Raw genomic sequence first — 25,301 nt, forward strand, 5'->3', positions numbered from 1 at the left:
CATCAGTCACTGAAAGTAAGCATACAGGTACAGCAGGCAGTGAAGAAAGCTAATGGCATGTTGGTCTTCATAACAACGGTTGTTGAGTGTAGGAGCAAAGAGGTCCTTCTACAGTTGTACAGGGCCCTGGTGAGACCACACCTGGAGTATTGTGTTCAGTTTTGGTCTCCAAATTTGAGAAAGGACATTCTTGCTATTGAGGGAGTGCAGCGCAGGTTCACGAGGTTGATTCCCGGGATGGCGTGACTGTCATACGTTGAAAGATTGGAGCGACTGGGCTTGTGTACACTGGAATTTAAAGGATGAGAGGGGATCAGATTGAAACATATAAGATTAGACAATAGACAATAGGTGCAGTAGTAGACCATTCGGCCTTTCGAGTCTGCACCACCATTTTGAGATCATGGCTGATCATCTACTATCAATACCTGGTTCCTGCCTTGTCCCCATATCCCTTGATTCCCCTATCCATAAGATACCTATCTAGCTCCTTCTTGAAAGCATCCAGAGAATTGGCCTCCACTACCTTCCGAGGCAGTGCATTCCAGACCCCCACAACTCTCTGGGAGAAGAAGTTTTTCCTTAACTCTGTCCTAAATGACCTACCCCTTATTCTCAAAACACGCCCTCTGGTACTGGACTCTCCCAGCATCTGGAACATATTTCCTGCCACTATCTTGTCCAATCCCTTAATAATCTTATATGCTTCAATCAGATCCCCTCTCAATCTCCTTGATTCCAGCGTGTACAAGCCCAGTCTCTAACCCCTCTGCGTAAGACAGTCCAGACATCCCAGGAATTAACCTCGTGAATCTACGCTGCACTTCCTCTACAGCCAGGATGTCCTTCCTTAATCCTGGAGACCAAAACTGTACACAATACTCCAGGTGTGGTCTCACCAGGGCCCTGTACAAATGCAAGAGGATTTCCTTGCTCTTGTACTCAATTCCCTTTGTAATAAAGACCAACATTCCATTAGCCTTCTTCACTGCCTGCTGCACTTGCTCATTCACCTTCAGTGACTGATGAACAAGGACTCCTAGATCTCTTTGTATTTCTCCCTTACCTAACTCTACACCGTTCAGATAATAATCTGCCTTCCTGATCTTACTCCCAAAGTGGATAACCTCACACTTATTCACATTAAACGCCATCTGCTAAGTATCTGCCCACTCACCCAGCCTATCCAAGTCACCCTGAATTCTCCTAACATCCTCATCACATGTCACACTGCCACCCAGCTTAGTAACATCAGCAAATTTGCTGATGTTATTCTCAATGCCTGCATCTAAAGCATTGACGAAAGGGATTGGACACACTGGAGGCAGGAAACATGTTCTTGATGTTGGGGGAGTCCAGAACCAGAGGACACAGTTTAAGAATAAGGGCTAGGCAATTTAGAATGGAGTTCAGGAAAAAGTTTTTCACTCGGGGAGTTGCGGTTCTATGGAATGCTCTGCCTCAGAAGACAGTGGAGGCCAATTCTCTGGATGCTTTCAAGAAAGAGTTAGATAGAGCACTTAAAGATAACGGAGTCAAGGGATATGAGGAGAAGGCAGGAACGGGGTACTGATTGTGGATGATCACAATGGCATTGAATGGCAGTGCTGGCTCAAAGGGCCAAATGGCCTACTCCTGCATCTATTGTCTATTGTCTAAAATGTTGGTGGAACCTCGGAGGCCAAGCGGCATATATGGGAAATAGTAAACAGACGACGTTTCGGGCCAAGACCCTTAATCAGGTCTGGGGGAAAAAAGTCAGAGGAAGAAGTGTTGGGGTGAAAGGGGTGGAAGAAGGGGTAGGTGATAGGTGAAACCGGGAGAGGGGGAGTAGTGAAGGAAAAAAAAACTACTTAGGATATAATTTCTTTCACGATTCTCAAAAGATCATTGCTACTGCCTCCACATCTCTTCAGCCACCTCTTTCAGATCTCTGGGGTGTACACCATCTGGTTCAGGTGACCTATTTACCTTCAGACTGTTTCCCAAGAACCTTCTCCCGAGTAACGTAACTTTACACATTCTGACCACTAACATCTGTGTATTCCATATTCCTGCCAGTTTTATGACAGCTAAGAGTGATGTACAAGACTTATTCAGTTCATCACCTTGCACCCTCACCCCATTACTACCTCTCCAGCATCATTTTTCAGTGGTCCGATATCCACTTCCTTCTGAAGAAAAATCTTGTATTCTCTTTAATATTACTGGCCAGCTCAACTATGTATTCCATCTTTTCCTTCTTAATTATTTTAGTTGCATGCTATTTGTTTTTAAAAGCTTCCCAATCCTCTAACTTCCCAGTCATTTTAGCTCCATGCCCTGTCTGTGGTTTTCATGTTGTGTTTGGTTTCTCTCATCAGCCACGGTTCTGTCACCTTACCTTTAGAATACTATCTCCTCTTTGTGATGTATATATCCTGTGCCTTCCAAATTGCTTCCAGAAATTCCAGCCATTGTTGCTCTGTTTTCCCCGTGTTCCTTTCAAATCAATTTTGACCAATTTTTCTCTCATGCCTCTCTAATTCTCTGTATTCCACATCCAACTTTAGTTTCTCCTTCTCTAATGTCGGGTGAATTTGATCATATTAAAATTACTTGCCCCTCAGGGTTCTTTGAACTTAAGTGACCTAATTAATTCCACTTCATTACAATACCCAATCCAGAATAGTTGATCCCCAAGTTGTGTCAAACATGAACTGCTTTATAAAAGCATCTTGTAGGCATCTAGGAATTACTCCTCTTCAGACCAAAACACCATCCTAATTTTCCCAATCACCTGCATGACAACCCCCCATGACTACTGCAGCATTGCCCTTTTGACAAGCATTTTCTATTTCCCATTGTAACTTGTGGACCACATACTTACTACTGTTATGAGGTCTCTGTACAATTTCCATCAGGGATTTTTTTTTTACATTTGCTGTTCTGTAATTCTACCCACAGAGATTCTACACATTCCAACCCTAGGCCACCTCTTTCTAATGATTTTACTTATTTTACCAACAGAGCCACAGAATCTCACTGCCTGCCAAGCAGAGCTCAATAGTTAATAAAAACAATAAAGGCAATAAACTCTTTCATCAATACTGACAGTGACTTTTTTTAATGAAGATACCTTGGTCCCATTTCAATCAGTAAAATTTACAAAGATATATAAGAACTGAAATGACAACTTTAGAAAAGACTATTTACACTCAAACCCACTTAGACTGACACTACCTTGGACAGGAGGAGGAAGAGGAATAACACATGAAAAAAAAATCACACAACAGTCAGATACAACTTCTAAGTATATATTTTTTTATCAAAAATAAACATTATTGAATGCTTCATGTGTGTAAATGCAATTGTGATAAGAAATACAGACCAGAAAACTTAAATGAGAGGCGAACTCAGAAAAATAAATCATTTATAGGGAAGAAAGCATTAACCAGTGCAATGTGTATGACCCTCCATGGGAGGCATCCCAACGATCTGAGCAGACTAGATGTTGACAAGGAAGCATCGAGCACCTGACTGAGATTTGGAGACCTCTTCCTAAAAACAGAGGGGTTCCTTGCAGAAATACAGAACAAGATGATGAACAAAAAAGAAAAAAAAAGAAAAAATACATACAATACAAACAAACAAGGCAATACAAGCAGAAAATGCAGAGAAACCAGACACAATCCAACACATTCTGGGATTCTGCAGCAGTTTAACTGAATCTGATTACTTATGCAGGTACAATCAAGTGGCAAATATCATTCACCAAAATCTTGCTTTAAAATACAAAGTCATGAATGACCACAGTAACTTTATTAAGGCACCATAAATTCAAGCCTGATCCAGTTAGGGACAGAATCTCACAATTAATATGATTAATCAATACATCATTGCAGATAGCATAATCTAAAATAAACATCCAGATATAACATAACAGGATAAACAAGCAGGAACAACTCCCTCAATGGATATAACCATTCTCAACACACACATGTGCCTCGACCAATGGGGCACCTCACTACAGGCATTGTTTGTGTCATCAGTCAGACAAGCGAATTATTTTCTCTGCCAATTATCATCCAAATGTTGCTAGTCTGTCATTCGTTGTCACGCCCCGCTGCTAATTCCCTTCTCCTCATCATACGTTCTTACCCAGACCAACGACCAGAGCCCCAAACTCTGCCCTATGCTGACCCGCCTCTGGTATCTGACCCTGCTCCGTTGAACATCCAAGTAATGGTTTCCCATTCTGCTTTCAGTGTTTAGAGGACAGTGGTGCTTTCTAACAACCCTTTAGAAGCAGGGAAAATTACTCATAATGTGGAAATGATCCCTGAATAAGGGGATTAACTCCCAATGTCATTCTTCCTCAGTCCAGAGATTTGAGGGTCAAAGAACATCTCAGACAGAACTGCAGTCAGCTTGACTTCTTCAGTCTACAGAAAATTTAAGGGAAATCTCTTCACCCACAGAGTGGTGACTGGAACCTATCCCACAGGGGGAGCAGGAAGTGAAAAAAAGGGGAGGATTCAAAAGGCCTATCGCAGAACAGGATCACTGGCATGGTCCAGCTGGCCTCAGCTGACTCTCTACTGTACACTAGTTGTGTTATGAACTCACTAAGTACCAAAGAAAAAGTTCAAAATAGAGTTGATTTATTTGTCACTTCTGCAGAATATCAAACTCCAGTACCATTAAAGGTGAATGTACAGCAGAAGAAACTCCTCCCATGCCCAGTGACCAGGGTGCAGAACTGGGTGTGGTGAGCAGCAGCAATAATTGCAGAGTTCAGCACCGACAGTCACTCTCAAAATTGCATTCAGCAACGGTGATGGACAAATATCCAGCATGCAGCTTATTGAAACTTTCTCCCAGTGTGAACCTGGGAGAATGTCATATGTGTAACATGCTGTAAGGTTTCACTGCTCACATAATGGCCTCTCTGTAATGTTTCACTGCTGAGGTAATGGTTTCTCTGTAACAGCAATGTTTAGGTTACAACGAGAGATAACAGGGTTTTGGAGTGCAGGGCTATCCAATGACAGAAATGTTCATTCTTGTGAATCTGGAAGAGAGATTTTCGTGCTCTTTTTCTAGGGAGAGATGCGAAGACGTGAATGGAGAGAGTGGGCCCTTTATCTTTCTTTATTTTCTCAACTAACCCTATGGTCAAAGTAAGCATTCTAAAGCTCAATCATTTAATCGCATATTGTGCACTGTTTGTTATTTCGGGGTACTGATCTGTAACAGGGGATACATCACACAGCATCCACCCAAACGAGATTTCTTTTTGGCCGGCCTGTGGGGCTATCACCCCCTATAATAAGCTGCTAGCCGAAGCGAGAGTTACACAAGGTTAGTTGACTCAGTGATTCGGTTCCCACAATCACAGCAGGTGAACGGCCTCTACCCGGTGTGAACTCGCTGGTGTCTCTGTAGGTCGGTGGACCGAGTGAATCCCTTCCCACACACTGAGCAGGTGAACGGCCTCTCCCCGGTGTGAACTGACTGGTGTGTCAGTAGACGAGATGACAGAGAGAATCCCTTCCCACAGTCTGAGCAAGTGAACGGCCTCTCTCCAGTGTGAACTCTCTGATGTACCTTCAGTTGAGATGATTCAGTGAATCCCTTTCCACAGTCTGAACAGGTGAACGGCCTCTCTCCGGTGTGAACTCTCTGATGTACCTTCAGTTGAAATGACAAAGTGAATCCCTTCCCACAGTCTGAACAGGTGAACGGCCTCACTCCAGTGTGAATTCTCTGATGTACCTTCAGTTGACATGACTGAGGGAATCCCTTCCCGCAGTCGGAGCAGGTGAATGGCCACTCTCCGGTGTGAACTCGCTGATGTACCTTCAGTTGAGATGACAGAGTGAATCCCTTCCCACACTCTGAGCAGGTGAACGGCCTCTCTCCAGTGTGAACTGACTGGTGTACTTGTAGGCTAGCTAACTGTGTGAATCCCTTCCCGCAGTTTGAGCAGGTGAATGGCCTCTCCCCTGTGTGAACTCGCTGATGTACCTTCAGTTTAGATGACGAAGTGAATCCTTTCCCACAGTCTGAGCAGGTGAATGCCCGCTCTCCAGTGTGAACAGACCAGTGTGCTTGTAGGTTGGAATACTGACTGAATCCTTTCCCACACTCTGAGCAGGTGAACGGCCTCTCCCCACTGTGAACAGACTGGTGTCGCAGTAGGTGAGATAACCGATTGAATCCCTTCCCACAGTCTGAGCAGGTGAACCGCCACTTCCCAGTGTGAAATGACTGGTGTCCCTGTAGGGAGGATGATTCAATGAATCCCTTCCCACAGACTGAGCAGATGAATGGCCACTCCCCAGTGTGAACTGACTGGTGTCTCAGTAGCTGAGATGACAAAGTGAATCCCTTCCCACAGTCTGAGCAGGCAAACGGCCTCTCCCGGGTGTGAACTCGCTGATGTACCTTCAGTTCAGATGACCGAGTGAATCTCTTCCCACAGTCTGAGCAGGCAAATGGCCTCTCTCCAGAATGAACTGACTGGTGTTTCTGTAGGTGACATGACGAAGTGAATCCTTTCCCACAGACCGAGCAGGTGAATGGCCACACTCCAGTGTGAACTGACTGGTGTCTCAGTAGGTGAGATGACAAAATGAATCCCTTATCACAAACTGAGCAGATGAATGGCCTCTCTCCAGTGTGAACTCTCTGATGTACCTTCAGTTGGGATGACCAAATGAATCCCTTTCCACAGTCTGAGCAGGTGAACGGCCTCTCTCCAGTGTGAATTCGTTGATGTCCCTTCAGTTGAGATGAGGAAATGAATCCCTTCCCACAGCCTGAGCAGGTGAACGGCCGCTCCCCAGTGTGAACTCGCCGGTGTGTCATTAGGTCACATGACCGAGTGAATCCTTCCCCACAAATTCAGCAGATGATCAGCCTCTGCCCAGTGTGAACTGACTGGTGTGCCCACGGGTGGGATGACTGACTGAATCCCTTCTCACCCACAGAACAGGTGAATGGACTTGTCCCAGTGTGAACTTGCTGATGTACCTTCATGAGATGACCTTGAATCCCCACAATCTGAAAAGGTGAGCAGCCTCTCCCATGTATAAAATGACAGGTGTGCCAGTCGGTCAGATGATTGAGGGAATCCCTCCCCACAGTCTGAGCAGGAAGGATGATTGAGTGAATCCCTCACTCCACTTCTTAAATACATGGACAGCGACAGCACAACAGTGTTCAAGATTCCCACAGATAAATTCCTTGTTGTTGTTAACCTGAAAAAAGATTTATAAAATCCATCAATGTGTGTAGGACAACATATCAGATGAGATTACTTGAGTTGTCAAGGTGTGATCTAGTATCACACTGTTACAGTGAAGTTTCACCCAAGTTGGAGTGAGAAATCATCTTCCAACTGGGCACAGTGCTGGGATCTGGAATGACCATCAATCTCTCTGATGCTCTTCCTGTCTCTACAAGAATCGGGCATTTCTGCCATCTCCAATCTGTGACCTGGCTCAGTCTGACTCTCTCCATTGGTATTATTCCCTGTTCCCACTGAGCTGCATGGGTGCCTGACCCCACAGTAACTGAAACACTCTCACAGAAATAGCCTTTGTTGACGTTCAGCTGAGAATGTCTTTCAAGTTCTGTTAATGTAAAGTGCCAGTTTTAAATCAATGTTAAACATGCCCTGCCCAGATGAATGGTTGGTCTCCACAGCAGTTAAGAGGAATTGAATGAATATCAGTATTATTTCATGTTCTTGTCACAGTCATGGAAAAGTACAACAGAAACAGGCCCTTTGGCCCATCTAGTCTGTGTTGAACTATTTAATCTGGCTACTCCCATACCCTTAACATCCAGGTACCTATACAAAACTCTTAAATGCTGAAATTGAGCTCACATGCACCACTTGCGCTGGCTGCTCGTTCCACACCTGGATAACTGTCTGCGGGAAGAAGTTTCCCCTCTTGTTCCCCTTAACATTTCACCTTTCACCCTTAACCCATGGCCTCTGGTTGTAGTCCCACACCATCTCAGTGGTAAAAGCCAGCTTGCATTTACCTTATCTAGACCCTTCATAATGTTGGTACACCTCCATCAAATCTCCCCTTAATCTTCTCCATTCCAAGAAATAAAGTCCTGCCCTGTTCAATCTTTCCTTCTAACCCATCTCCTCCAGACCTGGCAACATCTTTGCGAAATTTCTCTGAACTTTTTCAACCTCTTTTACATCTTTCATGTAGATTGGAGACCAAAACTGCACACAATACTCCAAACTAGGCCTCACCAATGTCATGTACAATGTCAGCATAACATCCATCTCCTGTACTCAGTACTTTGGTTTACGAAGGTCAATGTGCCAAAATCTTTCCTTCCGTCCCTATCAAACTGTGACACCACTTTCAGTGAAATATAGACCTGTATTCCCAGATCCCTTTCCTCTACAACACTCCTCCATGCCCAACCAGTCACTGTGTAAGAAGGTCCTACCAAAGTAAAACACCTCACACGTCTGCATTAAATTCCATTTTCCATTTCTCAACCCATTTTTCCAGCTGGTCCAGATCAGCAAGCCATGGTAGTCTTCCTCATTGTCCACTACACCCCAATCTTGGTTTCATCCACAAATTTGCTGATCCAGCTGACCATGTTAACATCCAGATTACTGATATAGATGACAAACAACACTAGATCCAGTACTGATCCCTGTGGCACACCAGTCAGAGAGGCAATCATCTGCTACCACACTCTGGCTTCTCCCAAAGACAGTGTCTGATGCAATTTACTATCTCATCTTGAACGTTGAGTGACTTAACCTTCTTGACCCACCTCCCATATGAAGCTTTGTCAAATGCTTTGCTAAAGTCGACGTAGACAACATCCACCGCCTTTTCTTCATAAACTTTCCTGATAACTTCCTCGAGAGACTCCCTAAGATTGGTTAGACATGACCTACCATGCACAAAGCAATGCTGTCTGTCCTTAATCAGTCCACATCTATCTAAATACTTGCATATCCAGTTCCTGCACACACATTCCAATAACATTCCCCCTACTGATGTCAATTTCACCAAAGTACAATTTCTTAGTTTATTTTTAGAGCTTTTCTTGAACAGCGGATCAACATTGGTTGTCCTCCAATCTTCCAGTACCTCAACTGTCACTAAGGATGATTTAAATATCTGTGTTTGGGCCCCGACAATTTCTGCACTTGACTTCCTCAGGGTCCCAGGTAACAACTTGTCAGGCCCTAGGGATTTATCCATGGCAATTTTCCTTAGGACAGCAAACACCTCCACCTCTGTAAACTGTACAGTGTTCATGAAGTTGGTGCTGCTTTGCCTCACTTCTATAGACTCTGTGACCATCTCCTGAGTAAATACAGATGCAAAGATAATATTTAAAATATCCCCCATATATTTTGTCTCTTCATATGGATTACCATTCTGATCTTCCAAAGGATTTATTTTTTCCCTTGCAACTTTTTTGCTCTGAACATATCTGCAAAATCCCTGAGGATTCTCCTTCATCTTCTCTGCTGGGGCAAACTCTTGCCTTCTTGTATTTCTTCATAAGTGTTCACTTGAATTCACTGTACTTCATAAGTACCCCATTTGTTCCTATTTGCCTGTACCTGGTATGCACCTCCTTTTTATTGATCTGGGAGATGAAACCCAAAGGGGTGATAGTGCTGCATGGTGGGAGGTGGGGGTAGGGGATGGATGTTTAAACTAAAGTTGCTGGGGGAATGGGAGCCTGAATAACAGAACAGATAGTGGAGGTGTTGTGGAGACAGGTGTTGTTCAGACCTCAGACAAGGTCAGGAATGACAAACGTTGAGCATGGTGCAGTGAATATGCTGAGCCCTGTATATTTCAATACAAGGAGCATCGTAGGAAAGGCGGATGTGTTCAGGCCATGGATCAACACCTGGAATTATGACACTAGGATTTGGCAACTGTGGACTGGGACAGGCTGCTTTATGGCAAAGGTGTGTTTGGTAAATGAGAGGCCTTCAAAGTGAAATTCTGAAAGTACAATGTGGGTATGTGCTTGTCAGAATAAAAGATACAGATAGAAACTGTAGGGAACCTTGGATTTCAAGAGATTTTGAGACCCTGGTGAAGGACAAAATGGAGTTGCACAACAGGGATAGGCAGGCAGGTTGTTACGGAGTATAAGAAATGCAAGAGAACACATCAGAAGTAAATCAGGATGGCTAAAAGAAGGCATGAGATTCCCCTCGCAGAAAAGATGGAGGATAATCCTCAGGGATTCCAGATATAGATTAAGAGCAGAAGGATTGCAAGGCAATCTGGAAGACCGGAATGGCAACCCACGTGTGGAACCAAAGCAGATGGAGGAGATCTTAATTTTTTTTACCTCTATTTACTCAGGAGATGGACACAGGGTCTATGGGTATGTTTGGAAAAGCAGCATTAAAATCCTGGTCCCTGTACAAATTAAAGAACAGGAGATGTTTGCTGTCCTGAGGCAGATGAGAGTGGATAAATTTCCAGGGCATGACAAGGTGCTCCCTCGGACCCTACAGGAGGCAAGTGCAGAAATTGTCGGGATCCCTAGCAGAGATAATTCAATTATCCTTGGTGATGGGGGGATGTACAAGAGGATTGGAGAACAGCCAATGTTGTTTCAATGAATGACACAAGGCAAAGAGTAGTTGTAGGTGTGTCATATTCTGCATGGAGGTCGGTGACCAGTGTTGTGCCTCGGGGATCTGTTCTGGGACCCCTACTCTTTGTGATTTTTATAAATGACCTGGATGAGGAAGTGGAGGGATGGGTTAGTAAGTTTGTTGATGACACAAAGGTTGGAGGTGTTATGGATAGTGTGGAGGGCTGTCAGAGGTTACAGTGGGACATTGATAGGATGCAAAACTGGGCTGAGAAGTGACAGATGGAGTTCAACTCAGAGAAGTGTGAAGTGGTTTATTTTGGCAAGTCAAATATGATGGCAGAATATAGTATTAATGGTAAAACCCTTGGCAGTGTGGAGGATCAGAGGGATCTTGGGGTCCGAATCCATAGGACACTCAAAGCAGCTGCGCAGGTTGACTGTGTGGTTAAGAAGGTGTATGGTGTATTGGCCTTCATCAATCATGGAACTGAATTTGGGAGCCAAGAGGTAATGTTGCAGCTATATAGCACCCTGGTCAGACCCCACTTGGTGTACAGTGCTCAGTTCTGGTCGCCTCACTACAGGAAGGATGTTGAAGCCATACAAAGGGTGCAGAGGAGATTTACAAGGATGTTGCCAGGATTGGGGAGCAAGCCTTATAAGAATAGGTGGAGTGAACTTGGCCTTTTCTCCTTGGAGCGAAGGAGGATGAGAGGTGACCTGACAGAGTTGTACAAGATGATGAGAGGCATCGATCGTGTGGATAGTCAGAGGCTTCTTGCCAGGTCTGAAATAGCTGCCACAAGAGGACACAGGTTCAAGGTGCTGTGGAGTTGGTACAGAGGAGATGTCAGCGGTAAGTTTTTTACTCAGAGGGTGGTGAGTGTGTGCGACAACAGTGCTGGAGGCGGATACGATAGGGTATATTAAGAGGCTTTTAGATGGAGCTTAGTAAAATAGAGGGCTATAGGTAACCTTAGTAATTTCTAAGTTAGGCACATGTACGGCACAACTTTGTGGGCCAAAGGCTGTAGGTTTTCTATGTTTCGCTGTTTAACATAGAACATAGAAGTCTCCAACATATTCCAGGCCCTTCAGCCCACAAAGCTGTGCCAACCATGTAACCTACTCTGGAAACTGCCTGGAATTTCCCCAATGCATAGCCCTCTATTTTTCTAAGCTCCGAGTACCTGTCTAAGGGTGTCATAAAATACCCTATTGTATTCGCTTCCACCACCGCTGCTGGCAGTGCATTCCACACACCCACCACTCTCTGTGTGAAAAACTTACCCCCGACATCCCCTTGGCACACATTTTCAAGCAACCTAAAATTCTGTCCCCTCGTGTTAGCCACTTCAGCCCTGGGAAAAAGCCTCTGCCTATCCACACGATCAATGCCCCTCATCATCTTATACACCTAAAAACGGTTCTAAACATAATCAAGGAAATTATACATTGCTTTGAGGATTTGTTCAAAGCATACACAATTGTGAGGGTACAGATAGGGTAAAAGCAAGCAATTGTTTCCACCGAGGATGGATGTGATGATAACCAGAGGTCATGGGTAAGTGGGGAAGGTGAAAACTCAAGGGGAACATGTGGGCAAGCTCTTCACTGAATCGATTGTGAGAGTGTGGAATGAGATGCCAGCACAAGTGGTTCATGCCAGCTCAATTTCAGCATTTAAGTGGAGTTTGGATGGGTACCTGGGTGGTAGGGGTATGAAGGGCTGTGATCCCAGTGTAGGATGTTGCATCAGAGAGTTTAAAAATCTTCAGCATTGTCTGGACGGGCCAAATGGCCTGTTGCATGGAACTTCTCCATGTCCCTATGACAGAGAAGCTGGCCAAACTTGATTGGAAGGGGAGACTGGTAGGAATGACGATGGAGCAGTAATGGCTGGAGTTTCTTGGATCAATTCGGGCGCTGAGTGATCAATACATCCCAAAGAAGTGGAAGCATTGGAAAGGCAGGGGGACACAACCATGACTGAAATGAGAAGCCAAAGCCAACATAAATGCCAAAGGGAGGGTAAATAATAGTACAAAAATGATTGGAAAGTTTTAGAAACCAACAGAAGACAACAATCTCCGGATCCTGACAGGATATTCCCTGGGACGTTGAGGAAACTTAGTGTAGAAACAGTAGGGGCTCTGACAGAAATATTTCAAATGTCATTAGAAACGGGGATGGTGCCGGAGGATTGGCGTATTGCCCATGTGGTTCCATTGTTTAAAAAGGGTTCCAAGAGTAAACCTAGCAATTATAGGGCTGTCAGTTTGACGTCAGTGGTGGGTAATTTAATGGAAAGTATTCTTAGAGATGGTATGTATAATTATCTGGATAGACAGGGTCTGATTAGGAATAGACAGCAGGAATTTGAGCGTGGAAGGTCATATTTGACAAATCTTATTGAATTTTTTGAAGAGGTTACAAGGAAAGTTGACGAGGGTAAAGCAGTGGATGTTGTCTATATGGACTTCAGTAAGGCCTTTGACAATGTCCCACACGGGAGGTTAGTTAAGAAGGTTTAATCGTTAGGTATCAATATTGAAGTAGTAAAATGGATTCAACAGTGGCTGGATGGGAGATGCCAGACAGTAGTGGTGGATAACTGTGTCAGGTTGGAGGCCGGTGACTAGTGCTGTGCTTCAGGGATCTGTATTGGGTCCAATGTTGTTTGTCATATACACTAATGATCTGGATGATGGGGTGGTAAATTGGATTAGTAAGTATGCAGATGATACTAAAGTAGGTGGCATTGTGGATAATGAAGTAAGTTTTCAAAGTATGCAGAGAGATTTAGGCCAGGTAGAAGAGTGGGCAGAACAATGGCAGATGGAGTTTAATGCTGATAAGTGTGAAGTGCTACATTTTGGTAGGAATAATCCAAATAGGTCATACATGGTAAATGGTAGGGCATTGAAGAATGCAGTAGAACAGAGTGATCTAGGAATAATGGTGCATAGTTCCCTGAAGGTGGAATGTCATGTGGATAGGGTGGTGAAGAAAGCTTTTGGTATGCTGGCCTTTATAAATCAGAGCATTGAGTATAGGAGTTGGGATGTAATGTTAAAGTTGTACAAGGCATTGGTAAGGCCAAATTTGGAGTATTGTGTACAGTTCTGGTCACAAAATTATAGGAAAGATGTTAACAAAATAGAGAGAGAGAGTACAGAGAAGATTTACTAGAATGTTACCTGGGTTTCAGCACCTATGTTACAGGGAAAGGTTTAACAAGTTAGGTCTTTATTCTTTGGAGAGTAGAAGGTTGAGGGGGGACTTGATAGAGGTATTTAAAATAATGAGGGGGATAGATTGAGTTGACGTGGATAGGCTTTTTCCATTGAGAGTAGGACAAATTCAAGGAAGAGGACATGATTTGAGAGTCAGGTGGCAAAAGTTTCAGGGTAACACAAGGGGGAATCTCTTTACTCAGAGAGTGGTAGTTGTGTGGAACGAGCTTCTAGTAGAAGTGGTAGAGGCACATTCGGTATTGTCATTTAAAGTAAAATTGTATAGGTATATGGACAGGAAAGGGATGGAGGGTTATGGGCTGAGTGCGGGCCAGTGGGACTAAGTGAGAGTAAGCGTTCAGCACAGACTAGAAGGGCTGAGATGGCCTGTTTCCGTGCTGTAATCGTTATATGTTTATAACTAAAATAAAGATCAGGTATGCTCAGGGCACTGAATTATGATTTGTAGTCACTAATGAGTCTTGGTTGCACCTACCAGTCTGAGGCATTTACAGGAATAAAATATCCGGGGCCACCATATCTTTTGAAAACCAAGGTTCCCTGCACCAGTTACCTTTCAACTTTTAATTTTGCAGGCACATACAAACTCCACAGATTCAAAATTCCACTGCTGAAGGACTCCCATTTACCAAGTACTCCTTCGACAGAAAACATCCTGACCCAGTCCATACTTCAGATCCTTTCTGTTAACATCCAAATTGACCTTTCTCCTATGTAGAATCTCAACCTGTGTCCCAGACCTCTCTTTTTTCCATATTTACTTGGAATCTCATGGCATTATGATCACTAAATACAAAGTGTTCCCATACACTAATTTCTGTCACTAGCCCTCGATCATTCCGTAATAGCATATTGCACACTTCTATGTTGGGAATTCTACATACTGATTAAGGACACATTTGCCAAATTCTACCCCAGCTAGTGCTTTTGCAGGATGGGAGACACAGTCAATATTTGGAAAGTTAAAATCGCTTACCATATCAACCTTTGTTTCTTGGCATGGTCTGTGATCTACCTACACATTTGTTCCTCTAGGGGACTCAGCCTCCCAGCTATGGACATGTCGGACACAGCCGCTTCTTGTCCATCTTTAATCTCTCCCTTTTCGGATTTATACTTAGAAATTTCAACTTTATTCAGTCGGATCAGATATAATTATGGCCACTCTCAGAAGCGCCATAAGAAATACGGACCCGGGCAATGGGAAAATTAAGAAAACTGACGATTTCTCGGAGGAACCCACTCCCGGGTAAAGAGACTAAAATCTCAAATCAGCAATATCAGCATTGAGATAACTCAACTAAAAGAGAAAATCGAAGGAAAAGTTGACTAATTGAGCCTTGATCTTAAAGAAGTTAGTCGAAATACTTTGGACGTTTCTTCTCGTTTGGAAAAAGCCCAACAAAGGATCATTGATCTTGGAGCTCGATCACATCGGAACAATATTCGAATTGTTGGATTAAAAGAGAAATCAGAATTGGCTGACACACTGGATTATTTCGCAAAAAATGCTTCAGTCTTTATTTCCAGAGGTTTGCTTACAGCCTTCAGATATTAAAATGGCTCACAGAATCGGCACTTTAAAATTTTTGGATCAAGGTAAAAACAGACATATTGTTGTGCGTTTTCTCCGTTTCAGAGACAAAGAACGTATTATTAAGCTTGTGAGAAAAAAAAAGACCTTTTCAGTATCTGAATTCAGACATTCGCTTTTTTGAAGATTTTCCACGTGAAGTTGTGTTATTTATTTATTTATTAAAATTTTCGAAAATTACGAAGAATAAATGTAATGATAAAATAGTGAGAAATATAATATTAACCCTCCCCTTAACCCTCCCCCTCTTAACCCTTATCTAAAGAAAGAAAAAAAAAGAGAGAAAGATTGCCTGGATATCGGAGGATCCCCACATGCTCCATGGAGTTCAAAATAATTTTAAGATTTATTTTTACTTTCCCCAATTACTTTAAAATTTTATCTTCAAAGGACCTATGTATTTAATCCTATCTTTTGTAGGTATGGGAGCTAAATTTTCAAAAATATATCATATTCATTTCTTAGATTGTATGTAATTTTTTCAAGTGGAATACAACTATGTATTTCATTATTCCAATGATCCATAGTTAAATATAAATCAGATTTCCAAGTAACTGTGATAACTTTTTTGGCTACTGCCAATGCAATTTTTATAAATTTTTTCTGACACTTATTCAATTTAAGTTTCGGTATCGTCCCTTCAATGTCTCCTAATAAAAATAATACTGGACTATGTGGGAGTTGCACTCCAGTGATTTGTTCCAATAAAAGTCTTAGATTTATCCAAAATGGTTGAATTTTAAAACAAGACCAAGTAGAATGTAAAAAAGTACCAATTTCTTGATTACATCGAAAACATTGGTCAGACATATTTGAATTTAATCTATTTATTTTCTGTGGTGTTATATATGATTGACGTAAAAAATTATATTGTATTAATCTAAGTCGAATATTTATTGTATTTCTCATACTATCAGAACCTAATCTTGACCAGTTTTTTCCATCAATTCTAACATTCAAATTAATTCCCATTTTTGTCTTGACTTATGAATTCCTGATTTAATTGTCTGTTTTTGAATCAAATTATACATACAAGATGTAAATGTTTTAATTTTTCCTTTTTGAATTAATATTTCTATTTCACTAGATTTTGGCATCAACATTGTTTGACCCAACTTTTCTTGTAAATAAGCCTTTAATTGAAAATAACAGAAAAGAGTGTTATTTGATATTTTATATTTATTTTTTAATTAATCAAACGACATCAATAGATAGATAGATAGATAGATATACTTTATTCATCCCCATGGGGAAATTCAACTTTTTTTCCAATGTCCCATACACTTGTTGTATACCTCCTTCAAAACAATCACCTATATATTTAATCCCCTTTTGGAATCAATTAGCAAAAGTTTATTATCCATTGTAAAAGGAATAAACCTATTTTGAATTAAAGTTCTTTTTGCTAATAGAGATTTCTTTATCTCATCTAACATCGGTAGCTGAGCGAAGGGCGCTGAGTAGGCTACGGTCAATTATGGATAACTCTGAACATCCTCTACATAGCACCATCCAGAGACAGAGAAGCAGTTTCAGCGACAGGTTACTATCGATGCAATGCTCCTCAGACAGGATGAAGAGGTCAATACTCCCCAATGCCATTAGGCTTTACAATTCTACCGCCAGGACTTAAGAACTTTTTAAAAGCTATTATTAATGCTTTTTGAGATAGTGATTTAGATGCATATCATATTTTTTTTACTGAGTTAAGTATTGTATGTAATTAGTTTTGCTACAACAAGTGTATGGGACATTGGAAAAAAAGTTGAATTTCCCCATGGGGATGAATAAAGTATCTATCTATCTATCTATCATATTTACCTTATTCCATAAATCAATCAAGTGTCTTAATATAGGAGATGTTTTTTCCCCCGTATCCATTTGGATTCCCATTTATATATAAAATCTTCTGGTATGTTTTCTCCTATCTTATCTAATTCTATTCTAATCCATGCCATTTTTTCTTCATCAAAAAAAGACGCAATAAATCTAAGTTGATTTGCTTTATAATAATACTTAAAATCTGGAAGTTGTAACCCTCCTAAATCAAATTTACATGTCAATTTTTCCAATGATATTCTTGACATCTTTCCTTTCCAAAGAAATTTCCTTACATATTTATTCAGTTCTTGAAAAAACTTCTGAGGTAATTGTATTGGTAAAGTTTGAAATAAATATTGTAATTTAGGAAATATATTCATTTTTACAGCATTAACTCTACCTATTAATGTTATTGGTAACATCATCCATTTATCAAGATCCTCTTTTATTTTTTTTAATAATGGCAAATAATTTTGTTTATATAATTTTTTTACATCATTATCAACTCTAATGCCTAAATATTTTATCCCATTTATTGACCATCAAAATTGAGTTACTAATCAACATTGATCATAATTTCCTTTGGTAAGGGGTAAAATTTCACTTTTATCCCAATTTACTTTGTACCCTGATACTTTCCCATATTCTTCCAATCTAAAAGATAATCTTTGCAAAGATTGCAATGAGTTTGTTAAATAAATCAAAACATCATCAGCAAATAAAGTAATCTTATATTCTTCTTGATCAACTCTAAAGCCCCCAATGTCTGATTCTGTTCTAATTAATTCAGCTAATGGTTCTATTGCCAATACAAATAAAGCAGGTGATAATGGGCAGCCTTGTCCAGTTGACCTCGTTAAGCAAAACGGTGTTGAAATCTGACCATTTGTAACTACTTTAGATTGAGGATTAGTATTTAAGGTTTTAATCCATTGTATAAAAGATTTTCCTAACTCATATTTTTCCAATACCTTAAATAAAAAAATCCCATTCCAATCTATCAAATGCTTTTTCTGCATCCAAAGCAACTGCCACACTCATTTCCTCTCTTTTTTGTGCCAAATGAATTATACTAAGTAACCGGGTTATATTATCCATTGATGGTCTGTTTTTAATAAAACCTGTTTGATCCAATTGTATTAATTTTGGTAAATATTTAGATATTCTTCTAGATAAAATTTTTGTTATTATTTTATAATCTGTATTCAACAAAGAAATAGGCCTATATGATGTTGGTTTTAAAGGATCTCTATCTTTTTTTGGCAATACAGTTATGATCGCTGTTAAAAAAGATTGTGGGAGTTTATGCATTCTTTCCATTTCATATATTAATTCCATAAAAGGTGGAATTAATAAATCTTTAAATTTTTTATAAAATTCAGGAGGAAAACCATCTTCTCCTGGGGATTTATTACTCTGAAATGATCCTAAAGCTTCTTCAACCTCTTTTAATGTAAATGGCATATCTAATCCTTTCTGTTCTTCCAAATTTAATTTTGGAAGGGTTATTTGTGATAAAAATTTATCTATCTCAGCAATCTTATTTTGTGATTCTGATAGTTCAGTATAAATTTTTTTTTAAAGTTTCATTAATTTCTAAAGGTTTATAAGTAACCTTATTTACACTTGTTCTAATTGCATTTATTGTTTTAGAAGCCTGTTCTGTTTTCAACTGCCAAGCAAGAATTTTATGTGATCTTTCACCTAATTCATAATATTTCTGTTTAGTTCTCATAATTACTTTTTCTGTATGATATGTCTGGAGTGTATTATATTGTAGTTTTTTATTAACAAGTTGTCTTCGTTTTTCTTCTGTCATATATCTTTGAGATTCTTTTTCTAACTTTATGATATCTTTTTCCAATTGATCTATTTCTGCCATGTATTCCTTCTTAATTTTAGATGTATAACCTATAATCTGACCCTTTAAATATGCTTTCATCGCTTCCCATAATACAATTTTATCCTCAACTGAATGTAAATTTGTATCCAAAAAAAATTGAATCTGTTTTTTCATAAAATCACAAAAATCTTGACGTTTTAATAAAATTGAATTAAATCTCCATCTATAAATCGATTCCTCCTTATCCATCATTATCATTGTCATTATCAAGGGGGAATGATCTGACAGTATTCTTGCTTTATATTCCACACTTTTCACTCATAATACTTTTTGATAATAAAAAAAATCAATCCTTGAGTAAGATTTATGTCTATTTGAATAAAATGAATAATCTCTTTCTCTTGGATTAATTTTCCTCCATATATCAATCAGGTTTAAATCTTTCATTAATGATAAAGTTAGTTTTATTACTTTTGATTTTGTAGCAATTTTAGTTGACCTATCCAAAACTGGATCTAAACAAAAATTAATATCTCCACCTATTAATATTTTATCATGTGCATCAGCCAAGTTCAAAAAAACATCTTGTATGAATTCTGCATCATTTTCATTTGGTGCATAAATGTTCATAAAAGTCCATAATTCTGAAAAAAATTGACAATGTATAATCACATATCTCCCCCAGAATCAATTATTATATTTTGTATTTTAATTGGTAAAGATTTATTAACCAAAATTTCAACTCCTCTCGATTTTGAATTAAATGAAGCTGCAATGACATTTCCAACCCAATCCCTCTTAATTTCTTATGTTCTGTTTCTGTTAAATGTGTTTCTTGTAAAAAAGCTATATCTCCTTTCATTTTCTTAATATATGTTAAAACTCTTTTTCTTTTCACAGGTCCATTAATTCAATTAACATTAGAACTTAAAAAATTAAGTAAATTAATCATTCATAATACCTTGGGAACTCTTTAAAATTCTCCATGTTGCTATGAGTTTCTCCCCAACCATCCAGGCAAAAAAGAAGAAAAATAGAAGAAAGATAACTAATATATACAAAAAAAAACAAAGTACCCCCCAACTAATGTTGCGAATAAAAAGAACACAACATTACCCCCCCACCATTTTACGGGTCATGGCAATCGCCATGATTGTACACGTGAAACTCGCAGCTATCGATCAGGAGCTCTTCCCGCTCCCCCGCAAAAAAAAAAGAAAATATATTAGTGAAGAAAAAAAAAGAAAATAATTAATGTCTCTACTCCCAATTAATACTCAACTTTTTTTTTATAAATGGCCGTCAAATCCAACCTTGTTTCAGTCTTCATCATTAGTCCATTTCATTTCTATAATTCTTTACTTCTTTGTGGACATCAGGTAATTCTTGTACAAATTTCTCCGCTTTCCAGTAGTCAACGAAAAAACTTCTTTCTTCATTATCCAGGAAAATTATCAATTTTGCTGGATAGCTCAATAAAAATTTATAGCCCTTTTCCCATAAAGATTTTTTCACTGGATTAAATTCCTTCCACCTCTTCAGAAGATCGTAACTTATGTCTGGATAAAAAAGAAACTCTTTTCCTCCTATTATCAATGGCCCATTTCTCTTTTTAGCACCTTGAGTAGCTGCCTTCAAGATCATTTCTTTATCTTGGTACCTTAAACATTTTATCAAAATTGATCTTGGATTTTGATCTTGTTGAGTTCTTGGTCTTAAAGCTCTGGGTAACATTCTACTAAATCTCCTCTGTACTCTCTCTATTTTGTTGACATTTTTCCTTTAGTTCGGTGACCAGAACTGCACACAATACTCCAAATTTTCCTCACAAATGACTTGTACAATTTTAACATTACATCCCAAATCCTATACTCAATGCTCTGATTTATAAAGTCCAGTATACAAAACACTTCCTTCACCACCCTATCCACATGAGATTCCACCTTCAGGGAACTGTGCACCATTATTCCTAGATCACTCTGTTCTACTGCATTCTTCAATGCCCTACCATTTACCATTTATGTTCTATTTGGATTATTCCTACCAAAATGTAGCATCTTACACTTATCAGCATTAAAATCCATCTGCCCATCTCCATCGTTCAGCCCACGCTAAATCTCTCTGGCCTAAATCTCCCTGCAAGCTTTGAAAGCCTAGTTCATTATCCACAACACCACCTACCTTAGTATCATCTGCATACTTACTAATCCAATTTACCACCCCATCATCCAGATCATTAATGTATATGACAAACAACATTGGACCCAATACAGATCCCTGAGGCACACCACTAGTCACCGGCCTCCAACCTGACAAACAGTTATCCACCACTACTCTCTGGCATCTCCCATCTAGCCACTGTTGAATCCATTTTACTACTTCAATATTAATACCTAACGATTAAACCTTCCTAACTAACCTTCCGTGTGGAACCTTGTCAAAAGCCTTACTGAAGTCCATATAGCAACATCCACTGCTTTACCCTCAACTTTCCTCGTAACCTCTTCAAAAAATTCAATAAGATCTGTCAAACATGACCTTCCACGCACAAATCCATGCTGACTATTCCTAATCAGATCCTGTCTATCCAGATCATTATATATACCATCTCCAACAATACTTTCCATTAATTTACCCACCACTGATGCCAAACTGACAGGCCTATACTTGCTAAGTTTACTCTTAGAACCCTTCTTAAACAATGGAACAACATGAACAATACGCCAATCCTCTGGCACCATCCCCGTTTCTAATGACATTTGAAATATTTCTGCTATTTCTACACCAACTTCCCGCAAGGTCCTAGGCAATATCCCGTCAGGACCCGGAGACTTATTACTTTTATATTCTTTAAAAGTGCCAGTACTTCCTCCTCTTGAATTGTCATAGTTTCCATAACTTCCCTACTTGTTTCCCTTACCTTGCACAATTCAATATCCTTCTCCTTAGTGAATACCGAAGAAAAGAAATTGTTCAAAATCTCCCCCATCTCTTTCGGCTTCACACATAGCTGTCCACTCTGATTCTCTAAGGGACCAATTTTATCCCTCACTATCCTTTTGCTATAAATATAGCTGTAGAAACACTTCGGATTTATTTTCACCTTACTTGCCAAAGCAACCTCATATCTTCTTTTAACTTTTCTAGTTTCTTTCTTAAGATTCTTTTTACATTCTTTATATTCCTCCAGCACCTCATGTGCTCCATGCTGCCTATATTTATTGTAGATCTCCCTCTTTTTCTGAACCAAGTTTCCAATATCCCTTGAAAACCACGGCGCTCTAAAACTTTTAACCTTTCCTTTCAACCTAATAGGAACATAAAGATTCTGTACCCTCAAAATTTTACCTTTAAATGTAGATGTGAACTTCCCACTATTCAGGACATTTACAAAGACAGTTGCGCAAAAAGGCCCGAAGGATCACCCCAACCACAAACTGCTCCAGCTGCCACCATCCGGGAAACGGTATCACAACATAAAAGCCAGGCCCTACAGGCTCTGGGACAGCTCCTTCCACCAAGTTATCAGACTGATTAGTTTATGCTGATACAATTGTATTGACTGTCCTTACTATAATTACTATATATTACACGTTGCACATTTAGATAGAGAAGTATGTAAAGATTTCTACTCCTCAGATATACGAAGGGAATCAGTCATTTCAATTCACCCTCTCCACTGTCTGTTCTGGCATTCTGACTCCACTTTAGTTTAACCCCCCCCCCCCCACCCCCCGGCACACACTAGCACGAGCAAGCCTTACCACTAGAATCTTAGACCTCTGTTAGTTTTAATTCCCTAACAAGCAAATCAGCTATCAGCCCTTTGACATTCCTCTGTGAGGTAATCCCCCTTAACAGTTTCTGAAGTGTTCTACCTGTTGTTACAGGGGATGGCCAGAAGAGTACTCTGTGATGGCTATTTAACCTCTATCCCCTTCCTAACTGTCACGCAGTTCCCTGTGTCCTGCACCTTGGGTGCAACTCATCTCTCTTCATGTCATATCTATCACACCCCCCAACTCCCGGATGATCTGGAATTCATGCATTTCAAATTCCAACTCCCTAACGTGCAGGGCTACAAGCTGCAGTTGGATGCACAATTTGTAGGTGAGGACATCAGGGACACTGGAGGTCTCCCCACCTTCCCACCTATGTCCCCTCTAATTTGTAATGACTGGTGTTTCAAAAAATCTTGTGCTGTGCAATTTTTACCCACTGACAACATGTGTACACTGAATTCTAAATAGAGAGGTATTTATTTTAACAGCTAGCAAAACACTGTTAATCAGAACTTTGATCTCCTCTAGGTTTGATTGAGTTCATCTGCACTCTCACACAGCCTGTGTAGCAGGACTGCAGAGGATAATGAAAGATTTTCTCACTCCAGCTTTTGCACACCATCCATATCTGATTTGCTTGCTAAATGATAATTTAAAAAGTCAGATTTCCAAGTATCACTCCACTTCCTCCCACTTGCAAATTCTCCAGCAACTTCTGCATCGCCACAATACTCACAGGTAACTCCAGTTTCTGTATTGTACATAAATATTTCCCCTGAACCATCCACCTGACGGTGTTGAACTCATTGTTGGTAATGCCAATGAATATGAAGGGAAGGGCACTGACTGGAGTCTGGCACATTTGTGATGTGAAAGATACTTGTTGCCCAGGGCAAAAGAGTTTGATATCATTCTGTACCCAGACAGAATGGATGAAAACATGTTCTCACCGGTACAAAAGTTCAAAACAACAGGAGATAGAACAAGCAACACACATAAAATGCTGGAGGAACTCAGCAGGCCACACAGCATCTATGGGAAAGAATACTAATGCTGAGTTCCTCCAGCATTTTGGATGTGTTGCTTGGATTTTCAATGTCTGCACATTTTCTCTTGATTGTGATTGGAGGTAGAACAAAGGAGATTTTCTCAATTGGTGATGTAAAAGATTTTGTTCCCTTTCTCCGAGTTCCTAATCCTTGCATTCAGATAGCTGGAGCTCAGCTCATCGGTTCCCATTCCCTCATCAACTGGAAGCTCCCCGGGGCTCGTGTACGGATCGTTGGGCTGAGAGAGATGGAAAAGAACAGAACTGTCCCGGGGTTACGGTGGTCCGGAGTCCAGAGCAATTGCCCCGAATTCGGGGCTGAAAGAACGCGCCACGATTTCTTTCTTACCTGGAGCCGAAATCCTGAGGCCTTTTGTGTACTGCGCATGCGCGATATTCGGGAGCCCCGCAATCCTGACGCCTGCGCATTCGATCGGTGCTTCAGTAATGGCGAAAATAGTGACGCCGAGCATTCTGGGTAATCACGGTGCCATTAAAAGTTTCTGCAAGCTCCGGTTCCATGCCTATACCTCAGGTTTTTTATTGTGTAGAAAACTCAGCAGCTCTTTTAACGCAAAAATACAGCTCCCATAAACAATGTACTTAATAACAGCAACCTTTCCGCATGTCTAATGCCGAAGGAGAACATTCTTACAAATGCAGTTTGGAAACACAGGAGATTCTGCTGTTGCTGGAAATATAAAAACGCACACACACAAAATGCAGGAGGAACTCTGCAGTTCAGGCAGCAGGTAAGCAGAGGAGTACTCAGTCTAGACATGCTAAAGGGGGTCAGCCTAAACGTTGTCTATTTATTACTCTTTGCACTTGCTGCCTGATCTGATAATTTCCACCAGTATTTTGCAGAAATTAACCATCCTTTTGCTTTTCGATCGACCAGTTTCAAAATGTTTCGGATCTTTCATTTGTAGCCACATCCTGCTGGTCTGATTCCTCTTCTTCCTACTCCTTGTAAATCCTAAGCCCTATCTCTTTCTGGAGCCCCAAAGCCCTGACTCAAGCTGGCAACTCCGGTTTCTTACTCTGCTCCATCGAACATTCACTCTCTAGTCTGCTGTCAGAGTTTGGAGGCGCATTGCAACAATCCAGCTGTCTGAGGCACAATCCTTTGAAATGAGTGAAAATGACACAAAACTTTGAAAAGAGCAGGGAAGAATGAGTTTAACCACCTTAGTCCAGAGCTCTGAAGAACGTTAAAACCATAGTAAGCTCATCTGAAATGGCTAAATGAGGGGGCATGGTTTTAAGGTGCTTGGAAGAAGTTGCAAAGGATATGTCAGAGGTAAGTTTTTCCACACAAAGTGTGGTGGGTGTGTGAAAT

The 25,301-nt window shown here is 40.4% G+C and overlaps 1 protein-coding gene across 1 annotated transcript; it reads right to left on the reverse strand.

The window, feature by feature from the left end:
* Positions 1 to 3,116: 3,116 nt before the first annotated feature.
* LOC140723336 (uncharacterized) lies at positions 3,117 to 24,327 on the reverse strand. Its single transcript, XM_073037931.1, has 2 exons — positions 24,309 to 24,327; positions 3,117 to 7,244 (listed from the first exon to the last, which is right to left on the reverse strand). The coding sequence occupies exon 2, from the start codon at positions 6,850 to 6,852 to the stop codon at positions 5,395 to 5,397; it is 1,458 nt and encodes a 485-aa protein (XP_072894032.1). The 5' UTR covers positions 6,853 to 7,244; positions 24,309 to 24,327; the 3' UTR covers positions 3,117 to 5,394.
* Positions 24,328 to 25,301: the final 974 nt, after the last annotated feature.

The sequence above is a fragment of the Hemitrygon akajei genome, unplaced genomic scaffold (assembly GCF_048418815.1).
Source record: "Hemitrygon akajei unplaced genomic scaffold, sHemAka1.3 Scf000109, whole genome shotgun sequence".
NCBI lineage: Eukaryota > Metazoa > Chordata > Chondrichthyes > Myliobatiformes > Dasyatidae > Hemitrygon > Hemitrygon akajei.